The sequence below is a fragment of the Trachurus trachurus genome (assembly GCF_905171665.1).
Source record: "Trachurus trachurus genome assembly, chromosome: 13".
NCBI lineage: Eukaryota > Metazoa > Chordata > Actinopteri > Carangiformes > Carangidae > Trachurus > Trachurus trachurus.
In genome coordinates, this window is record NC_139892.1 from 23,662,844 (window position 1) to 23,674,006 (window position 11,163).

The window sequence follows — 11,163 nt, forward strand, 5'->3', positions numbered from 1 at the left end:
ACAGAGTTAGAGTGTCTCGCTGGTTCCCACCCCTTTCCCTTCAATACCTGTGTGTCCTCCATCCAGTCGATCATGTAGACCATGTCCTGAAAAGTCTTCTGCAGGGCCAGGTTCTTCTCCAGACGGGTCCTCCTTCCTGCCACCAGCTCCTTCAGCAGACCCCACTGTCCAAGGATGTTCTCCTTACGAGCCAAGATACGACGGATGTCATAGTATCCTTCTGCCTCCATCTCAGCTGCGAGTTCCACTACCACCCCAATCCGCTCTTCATAAGACGCGATGTCTGCTTCGATGGCCTCGTGCTTCTTCATTGCTGCCTCGACTGCTGGAAGGTCGTAACCAAAGTTGTCCTAAAAGTAGAGACAAGGAAAAAGAGAAAATGGAAGAAGTGTGAGACCAGTGGGAAGAGGTGAAGAGAAAAGAGGACTGGACCCATGGAGATTAAACATTGCAATGAAAATGGTAAATGAGGAACTTTAAGCGCTTTTAGACATAGACATGTATACATATGCATATGGATTTGTCAACAGCAGACAAACTAAGGGACACTGGATCTGACACTAATACATTAACAGATACAGATTAATATACTTTAAAGGGAAAAAGAGGAAAACAGGAACAGGAAATGCCCAGTTCACCCAAAATGTAGCATGGCATCTTCTCTTTAAATTGTAAAAAGAAATCTAGCTTATTCACCGCTGTGACGTCAGTGGATGTAACCCATGAGTATTGCAGTTGCAAAGGTCAGATGAATTGAAGCACAGGGAAAATAGTCGCACACTGCAGCATCATTTCAGACTGAGAGGTTTTAGTTCAGTCTTGAGATCCTACCTGTGATACAAGTCTCTGGTTTTCATTGAGCCAGGCTTGTCTCATGGTGGTTTTGTGGTCAAAGCGCTGAGCCAGCAACTCAAGCTTCTCCTGACGAATCAGCTCCTTGCGCAGAGCAACACCCCTCTCATGTTCGGCCTTCTCCAGCCTCTCCCAGGCCTGCACAGAAAACGACAAAACTAAACATCTGACAGTTGAAATGAGATGGACAAATACAGTCTTCTATGGAAAATGGAAAACTGGCTGCAGGTATTCTTTCATCTGTTTTAAACAATCAATAACGTAAGCAGTGATATACACTATGAGCTATGTTTATAACTGCAGGTGCAAAAACAGCTGTGTATGTTCTGTGAGGGAGAAGGGGAGCTTGGCGGTTGTTGTCGTCGAGCTGAAGTTAAAGTAAAGCTTTCAAACGTACAGTTGTTGTTGTAATTACTGAACTAACAATACTGTGTATAGAATAAAAGCAACACAACACCGCTGGTGGAATGGTGTATGACCTTGTTGATATCTGAGATGAGCTTCCCATCATGAGGCACGTAGGGTTTCTGGTTGTTGGCTCTAAGTTTGCTTTGGATGGTGAAGAGAAGGACCTCGAGATTCCCCTTCTCCTGAAACCTGAGCAAGATATAAAAAACTGTAGTTAAGTAAATGTTTTGTTATATGACCTCTTCTCTTTCAGTCACTTTGGGCCTGGGTCAAGGACATGAGGCAGCATGAATGCTTCCTGACAAGGCAATCTGACGACTGGGGGTAAAGGGCGATACCTCTGCTCTCTCTGCTAACCGGATATCCAGTGTCATTGCAATCCATTAGTCTGGGGGAGACGATTGTATAAACATATGTGTTTTTTTACTGGTGACAATGTCTGAACAAGTGCAGAGCCTTTAATGAAACAGATTCCCTTTTAATTGATGAAAGACATCAGATTGTTTTGTAAATTTAAGTGTGCATAAAGAAGAAAAAATAATTTATTCCAAGAGGTTTCTAAAAATCTTGTTCTGTCAAACTAACAGTTCAAAACTATGAGAAATAATATAATTGTATATGACAGAGAAAAACAGCAAACCCTCAGAGAGAGAGAGAGAGAGAGAACCAGAGGATAATGGACACTTGACAAATGACTTGACAAATGACTGATTAATCAGTTATCAAACATATTTAGCGAATGATCTGTTGATTTCATTATTTGATTAACTGCTTTTAGATGTGAAATCCCACAGATTAAACTAAAATAAGTATCACAGTCATCTTTTAGAAAAGATGAGAAGGTGTTCATTTTGGAGATGGTATCATCATGCTACTGGCAGCAGATCTCTTTTTGAACTACATCCTGTACGTACAACGTTCTATTTGGATTGTGTCATTTAGCTCAGATATGTTTTTTTTTTTTCTTTTTTCACACTTCTCCGAGTCCCCAAGGTCTTCAGTGTGTGTATGCATGAATGTTTTATGTTAGGTAATAAATGACACAAAAAATAATCAAAATATCAAGATGCTATATTGAAAATTCACAGGGCATACTTGATCGGCTTCTCTATAGTGCAGTAGGTGGTGAAGGCCTGTAGCTGTTGCTGGACTCCTGTCAGTGAGTTGGCAAACTTTTGGTTGCTGATGACCGCGATGGTCTTTTCAATCCAGTCCAGCAGGTCTGACGCCAGAGCCTCGTACCGGTTGATGATTTTCTCTGCTTCAATACAGTTGTCTAGTACCTGAGTGATACAGACAGACGATGGTTTGAAGGAAATTTGAAGGGAAAGAAGAAGGAAACAGAGAACAACAGAATTAGAGACAGAGGAATCTTCAGACATATGATGATTTTACATCTCTATCATTGAAGCACATTTTGAGTGATTGTGGCTTGTGTTTTAGCTAGATCGATCAATTTCAAAGTTTCGACTACTGTGTTAGCTGTCGTACACCGGATATGAAGCATCACATTACCTTGCCAACCCGCTTGCCCTCTACAATAAGAGCTTTCATCTTGGAGAAGTAGTGGTAGTAGGAAACCACATAGGTGATGATGGATTTTTCATCTGGGTTCTCTGTGTTCACATCTGTAGCAGAGGGATGTGATAGAAGAGGAGTTAATATCTGGTTTACTTGGTTTACATGACAGCACACAAATAAAAACAATATTCATAGAACTTTATTTGGGATTATAAGACACATAGGCAAACAAAGTAAATCTAAAGAAAGTGGAGGACTGTCTCTACCGAAATTCTCCTATTACTATTGGGCAGCCAGTGAGTATTAAAAAGACAAGCTTCTGGTCGGATGATTCCCCCAATCAAACCAACTGCATCCAAAATGGAAAGGGAGGACTGTTCACCCTTAACTATCGGTGCAGTAATTGTATCCCTTACACCTGGAGAAATGTAGCCTCTGATGCGCCTTCAAAACACATATGTTAACATACATTCGCAAAAGAATGTGTCAAGGTGTGACAGAGGGTTAATATACAACTACAATCCTATAACACATGATGCCATCCGTATCTGGAAACAGAAGAAAATTTGGATCAAACTGAGAACTGAGTATCCTTTCCTTTTCCAATTGCAAACAACCTGACCTTCAAAGCGTATACCTTGGACACTGCTTTTACCCACCGGAAAAGACTGGGAATTAAAACTTGTGGGAGAGTTATACATAAATGGAATATTTGCCTCCTTCCAGGAACTGCAAGAGAAATATTATTTGAATGCTGATTGCTGATTTCTCTAGGTCAGGGACTTAGTGAAATCACACGTGCAGGACTACGCCGCTGCAAGTCCAGACAAACTGAATGAGTGTTTGAAAAAGCAGGAAGACTCAGAGAAGGTGATTACAACGCTTAAATGTGCCTTCATGGGAATGGGAAGTTTATAAATGCTCTTGGTAGGAGGAGTTGGGTCTTCAGACAGAAGTCTACAATATATTCATACCTGTTCAATCAATGCCAAGCAGCACCTTATTCAGTTTAAAGTGCCACAAAGGTTATATTATTCCAAATCGAAGTTTAGCAAAATATTCCCCAATTTTTCTTTTTTCCCCCTCTCTCTCCACTCTCTTTTTTTTTGTTATTCCTTTTTTTTTCTTTACCTCTATATTGAGCTTTGTTCATATGTTATTGCAAAATCTGAAGCCAAGGTATATTCTGAATGATTGCACTTCATGTACTCCACTGCTTCAAATATTCAAATAAAAAATATTTGAAACAAAGAACAATACCCTGGATATTTCTGTATGTGATGTGGGTCAACTAACATTAGCCCAAAACATTCTCACCCTCAGGGTCCAAGAGCTTGGTGAGGCCCAGGTGCTGCTCGGCGATGTTGAAGGCTTGCTGGAGGTTATGGGTTGCATTGGAGCGTGTCAGCTTGTGAAACTCTATCAGGTCCGGTCTGGAGGGTGCAAGATGATGACACAGAATTTGCCATATTTGTATGCCGGTAATTGTGTAATTGCCTGTCAGTCAAAGCTGCCCCCTATCTTCCCACTCTGTCTTTGTCTACTAATCTCAACGTGGGTGTTTGCATTTTGTTTTTGTAGTTGAAGCTGTTTTTCAACATTAACACATAAAGATACAGATTAAATTCATGGAAAAACTCACAACTTCTGGTGTAAATAAAATAAAACATCTGCTACTGATGTCATGCAAAATGTAACATTGATTAAACCACATAGATGTTAGAAATACAACTTACCTGTGTCTGTGTATGAGGGCGTTGAAGGCAAGGCCGTCTCTCCAGCAAGTGGTAAAGTTTTGGATGTTGACCTCAGAGTACCTGGGCAATGAAAAAACCCTTTTATAACCAAGTGTACCAATATCCAAATACTTACACCACAACTTGTTACATTACATTAAGGATCATGAAACTGAGTTGTTGTGAAGAGTTACAGTTTCCTGTATACTTATTTCACTACTCACCCTGCGGTCTTCATCTGGCACCAGAGCAGCAGGGCATCCTTGGCGGAGCGGGTTTCTCTGTTGTCTTCGGTCTCGATTTTGATCACCTGGATCTGAACGAGAAAAAAAGCAGCAGGCATTGAGCTCCTTTCTTGTTAAGAATATACATTCACATTTTACGTATGCGCCTGTCTTTTACCGACTGAGTCTAATAATTTGGTGTTAAGCAATGAGAGTCCCCTCCTGCTTACTGTATATAATTATACTGACCACCATTATATGTTAGCGTAAAATTTGTGAAATATGTGGATCATACTGTATTGCCCTGAGGTTTCCAGAGAAAAATAGTGTTCATGTACAACAGCTAATAATCCCACACTTGCACTACCTTACATTTTACAGTGATGTAACACTATACCCGTCAGTGATTGTTTGATAAGCAGAATCTCATCTTACAGAGTAAACTATTGAGTGCCTATGATACTCTATACTCTCACTATACATAGCAATTGGAATTGTTTCCCATTACTCCCATCGCGTGGCAGATGATTTGTATTTAGCTACAGATCATAAGCAGCGATGTGATCAGTGCTTTACGTGTTGATAGTAACATGTGACATCATCATCTATTTCATTTCTGTCCATACAGGCTCTGATTAGCTCAGTTATTTCTACATCTGGGGAAACAGTTCTTCACATGAGCCAGACCAGACATATCTGGTTCACTTGAATTGAGAAAGTGACTGAGAGAGACATATCAGACTCACATTGTTGTGATGGGGCACCTGAACCGTCATATGAACAAATGTTAGAGAATTAACAGTAAAACAGGCAAAAGCAAAGGCAGCTGGGGGTTTCAGTGCAAAGTAGTGCAGCAGCATTACAACGCTTGATGATAGGTGACAGTGACAGCTATTCCACCAATCACGTCACAGTGACATGATCCAAGGTAATTGGGGACCTGACACTTATAAATCAGCTGCTAGCCATGTCGTGCGGTACACAGTACGCACACACAGATGTTTGTGCTTGTATATTTGTGAGGACATTTAGCGCTACCCAGCATCTAACCACAACCCTAACCATCACTGCTACATCTATATAATCCCTTAACCCAGCTCTTTGACCATGTGTGAGAGGGGAGGACCACCCAACATGTCCTCACTCCAAAAGTCTTAAACTCAAACTATTCCTCGTATCATACAGCCATACAAGCACACACACAAATACACTCTGAAACTCAGTCTAGATGCTACTTCAGCAGCAGAGACTTCACAATTTAAATACAAACAATAAATATGGAAAAGCTTAATTAATTTCAGCATTGGATGTTTATGAAATAGTCACATCCATTTTTATTGTATTTTGCAGTTAATTATTTATCAGTGACAATTATCCCAGTCCAATAAAATAGATAATTTGATCAATTAATTGAAGAAGAAGTGCAATATCTAAATTGCAGGAACAACAGATTGATAGAGGTAAAATGTGTCACAACATAACAGTTTGAATGAAGAACAAACATGCTTGGGAAGCAAGCAGTTTCTAACACACCATAATAACTATACAGTACAGTAATTAAAAATGATCAATATTGTTCAAACATCCAGCAAATAAGAAAAGGCTGATTCAGTTTCTTGTTGTTTAACTGTCGTGGTGAGTGAGAACGAAAGTAAGATACTTGAAATACAAGAAAGTTGTTCTCAGTAGGATCTATAGTTTACTACTATTTATCAGTGGTTTGTCTGTTGTGATGTAAAGTGTGTCTACCAGTAGTAAAAAAGAAAAAGAAAAAAGAAAAGACAAGATTGTGATGCGTATGACAATGTGTCAGATAAGCTCACAGGAAGTGTGTCATTAGGAGCATGTTCTGCTACTGAACACACACTCTACGTCTCAGCTGTGTCAGTCGTGCAGTATAATGTGAATTCAGTAAAACCTGAATCTCTGAATCATAGTAAAGGCAGATTAATGTGCCTCAATTCAGGTTCACTGTAAACAGCAAGTGAGCTGGCAGTGTGTCAGGTAAGCATACACACTGCACTCAGTACATAGCACAAGGACACTCAGCCAACCGTATACAACGCTATGATTGAAGTCACTGCAAATAATAACAGTCTGTTATTTGCGTATGGTTCTGTAAATACATAAGGATTACCTCTTCCTTTGCCTGTCAATCCTCTCCCTTCTTTTCTTTCTCTCTCTCTCTCCCTTTCTTTCTGTCTCTTTCCCTCTTTCTGCCTGTGTGCAGCTACTGCAGTGGTTTGGTCCTACCTGCTGACTGGGCAAAGTAAACTCTCTCTTTCACCAAAGAGGAAGGAGGGACAGGGGAAAAGAGGAGGAGATGAGGAGAGACAAAGTGCAAAGGAGAAAGATAAATGGAAGCCACTCGGACAACATAAACCTCTGCCAACTCTCTGACGTTATTCTTAGCAAGTAAATGTTCAAGAAATGAAGTTAGTGACTAATATATAAACATGATTTCATATTTGGAATCACACCTCAGACTCCTAATTTCATAGCTGTGGTTAAAAAACAGTCGTATAATGACAAAAATCCCAGGCCTGGATCAGTTGTAAATTATGAAATGAACTGTTTTTGGCCTGAAGCTCAGTCAGTAGACAAAAAATCTACTGCGTATTTTAAAATGTAATTGTTCCAAGAGAAGCCAAGTCTCACAGAATGCAAACAGAGAACACGGATTCAGCATTTTACGCTACATCCAGTCTAACGTTATAGTTTTAAAACGTATCACTTTTGTTACATTCTCACATGGTGTCCAAACTACTCTGCATTCAGGCCCTTAAAATGGAGACTTTTGGAAATGCTGCTGACCGTTTGTTAGCATGAAAGCTCTGAGGTTGTATTTGAGGTTGTATTTTTTGTGAACAGAAAATAAGCATGAAATAGTGTGGCATACTGTATGTAAAACAGATGTTTATTTTAACTATTAGTTGAGTGAATGCTCAACTAATTGTGAAAACTGTCCCATTCATTATTTATCACGATATCTGTGATTATTGTTTCCAATGAGAAAACACCCTTTCCCCTCCATCCTCACTTCTCCTTCCTGCACTGTTCTCCAATCTCAACACATGCAAAATTGAAGAGACCAGCGACCGGCGGCTCTGGGAAGAAGGGGAGCATGACAAAAGACAAGCTCACAGCTAATGGTAGCAAAGCTGGCAGCGAACATTATTCTAGCCTAACAAAATGTGTAGGTACATCTATTCAACTGGACACCGAAATGTTGCAGGTCATATTTTTCAGAAATGTAAAAATCTAGTGTTGTTTTTCTAATCTAATCTACTGAACCAATTGCCTAATAACACGCCATTCACATTAAACACCGAAACTCACTTTAAACACGCTTTATGATTAAATTACATGTCAATAAAATCCATCCATCTATTTCTGCATTAAACATTTACATAGAAATTATGAGAAAAGTCAGCCATACTGCATACACACAACACTGGCCTCTCTAATTGCTTCTCTAGCCTGGCCTGCAGAGGGGTCATTTGACATAAGCTAATTGTACTAGCAGTGCTGTTAAATCTGCTTTGTGGTAGATAGCCAGCCCAAGCATGACAATACTGAGTCCCAAGAGAGAGCTACTGGGGGACCGTGCACCGTGAATGTTACGGGATGGGGAGGGGATCTGAATAATGCTAAACAAGCATTTTGTGCCGAGGCCACACTGTATCAATGAAGCGTAATGAAGAGGAGCCCTGGGCTTCTGCTGTACTTACATGGCAGGAACTGATCCTGTATCACTGCTAAGGCCTGGAAACCTGTATGTGTGTGAGTTTGTGTGCCAATACATGTATGCCAGTTGGAAAGTGCACATATGTTTGTAATAGATAGATCGATAGGTAGATAGATAGATGGACAGGTAGGCTTTGAGTGTATGTTAGAGAGCGAGTGCAGTGTGTGTTGGTTGTGTGTGTGTGTGTGTGTGTGCGTCCTTGCTGAAGAGCAGACTGGAAGGCGACTGCTACCTCTCGGCTGCTGAGCCCAGAGTGACATTCAGGCTGTATCCACCAAACACTGCTGTCGCCGTCGCACACTGATGATGCTGCAGCTGTGACAGCCTCCTCCAAACAGTGCTGCTGCTGGCAGCTCATCCCAAATGAAGCCACTGCTGCTGATTACAGCATCCTGGTGCTCGAGTGAGCAGCATGGCCAACACATGCTAACAACTCAGTGCACTAACAAAGATTCTCAGATTTAAACATCAGCACCTCATGGGAACAACGTGTGAAGGTCAGTCCAGTAAAAAACACCCGTGTGATACTTCTGCTCATACCGACCACTACTGGTGTTAACTAGACATTAAAAAGTACAGAAAAGATCACAATCATAGTGACCAAAATGATGAGTGTTACCAGTGTTATGCAATGCAATGAAAATGTTCATCATGTAATAAAACACGACTTGAAATTATTTCCCAGAGTGACTGTCTGCATTTAAATATAAAAATAATAACATATCCAACACATCAGTGTCATACTTGTAGCAGTATTACTGTAGGTTCTCCTGCAGAATGCCTGTAAACAAGGGAATGCCACATTTCTTTTCTGTCACCATCACAGGCCAGCAGGTGCTGTTAAACAAGAAACACTACAGCTACAATGCATTCTGGGATTAAACTGTAGCTACAGACGTTTTTTAAAATACACAATCACTGACTGAAGCATCACACATGGAACTGAACCTCTCTCTCTCTCTGTTGCATCTGTGTGTGTGCATGCAACACCCACAGCAGAAAAACAAACTTGTCATTTGCCTTTTTCAGTTGGTGCAAAAACCTTTAGTTGGAAGGAAAATCTCTGTCACTGCTGCTGCAACATTTCGACTGACACATAACGAACCCACATTGCTTGTCATGCAGTGACTTGGGAGGATGTTGATGGTTGATGCATTACAGATTACGGAACAGAACAGGGCATGAGTCCAATCAACCATAGTCAACCATAGTGCTAATTAAAATTTAAATAGTAACAACCTGGCCTATCATGTCAAATATATCTAAATAATGAACAAGATAACAACTACATTTAATTTTAATATTGTAGGCATTTATGCAGCAACCAAGACCAGGCACAATAAGATGTTATACTGCCAACACCCTCCTATCAGTTACATCACAGAGCTGCGCTTAACATGTTATTCAATGATCTTTACAATACGCAGATGTTCCACATGTTTGTTTTTACCTGGAAGCGTAGGATGATGGTCCAGATAAGGCCCAGGGTGAGGCGGTGGTTCCCATCCACGATATCATGGGAACCAACGTTTTCCAGGTGAACTCTCTGTTCTTTAAGGAACTGCAAAGCTTTGTCAACATTTTCCAGGCAGTGGATCCGCATACGTCCCCGCGTTGGCCGCGGCTAGAGGAAGACAGGGTGATGAATTACCACCTATCATTAAGTGCTACAAGCAGGAAAAACTCAAAGTAACTGTGACGCAGGGAACTTTCAGTAAGCTGTTGTTAATGTTTTTTTTTTTAAAGTACAAGATAGCGAGTGAGTGGCTTTACTCATGTGTAATTAATTTATGATAAAAATAAAAATAAATTCACACTTTAACACAATAACACACTCAGTTCATGTTCTATGAATGGTCAATAACAAAACTAATGCAAGGCCCATGATTTTTGTGTGTGTGTGTGTGTGTGTGTGTGTGTGTGTGTGTGTGTGTGTGTGTGTGTGTGTGTGTGTGTGTGTGTGTGTGTGTGTGTGTGTGTGTGTGTGTGTGTGTGTGTGTGTGTGTGTGTGTGTTCCCACCAGCAGCTCTCCGCTGAGGACCTCCAGCAGTCTGGTGAGCATGTATCCATCTCTCAGGTCGTTGTAGAGGTCAGCTATGCGACAGGACACTCTGGCCAGATGGGAGTTAACCCATTTGGTAAAAGTCTTCTTCTGCACCGCATCTCGTTCATCTGAGGATACATAAAAAAAATCAACTTAACATTATCAAAAGCAGAAGTGGGGGGATAATATTAGATCAAATATTATCTTAAACAGCATTAACTAACACAAGCATTCAATCGTATCGTGCTTACAGCTTATTCTTATATGGAAACTTTAAGTGTGAGATTTGTACTGTTTTTGATTTTTACTTCTGCTTTCCCACTAAAACTATATTAACATTAGCATTCGTGGATCTGCATTTTTTTCAAGTCAAGTCATGAAGTTGTGGTAAATAACTGGCTGATGAGTTTGTATTGCATTGTACGTATTTGTAGTATGTTTGCCTCTATTCACATGAGTACATTGGTGTGCGTGTGACCACTGACCAGCCAGGGCCTTGATACGGGAGCACTCGAACAGCTTGGAGCTGGTACACTCTGTCTCCCAGAACCCAGAGCTGATTGGTCGGTTGTTGTTGTTGAGCTGGCGCTGGGCTTCCGCGTTGTCCAGGTCTGGAGAGGCATTAGCCAT

At 40.7% G+C, this 11,163-nt stretch overlaps 1 protein-coding gene across 1 annotated transcript in view; it reads right to left on the reverse strand.

The window, feature by feature from the left end:
- sptbn4b (spectrin, beta, non-erythrocytic 4b) overlaps positions 1 to 11,163 on the reverse strand; it is a gene marked incomplete at both ends in the record, with an annotated part of 70,485 nt that extends 59,322 nt beyond the window's left edge. The window contains 11 exons of the mRNA XM_083985560.1: positions 48 to 350; positions 832 to 990; positions 1,332 to 1,449; positions 2,356 to 2,543; positions 2,776 to 2,888; positions 4,099 to 4,214; positions 4,518 to 4,598; positions 4,742 to 4,833; positions 9,940 to 10,113; positions 10,510 to 10,661; positions 11,019 to 11,163. Coding sequence (XP_083841686.1) covers positions 48 to 350; positions 832 to 990; positions 1,332 to 1,449; positions 2,356 to 2,543; positions 2,776 to 2,888; positions 4,099 to 4,214; positions 4,518 to 4,598; positions 4,742 to 4,833; positions 9,940 to 10,113; positions 10,510 to 10,661; positions 11,019 to 11,163 — 1,641 coding nt within the window. The remainder of the gene's footprint in view (positions 1 to 47; positions 351 to 831; positions 991 to 1,331; positions 1,450 to 2,355; positions 2,544 to 2,775; positions 2,889 to 4,098; positions 4,215 to 4,517; positions 4,599 to 4,741; positions 4,834 to 9,939; positions 10,114 to 10,509; positions 10,662 to 11,018) is intronic.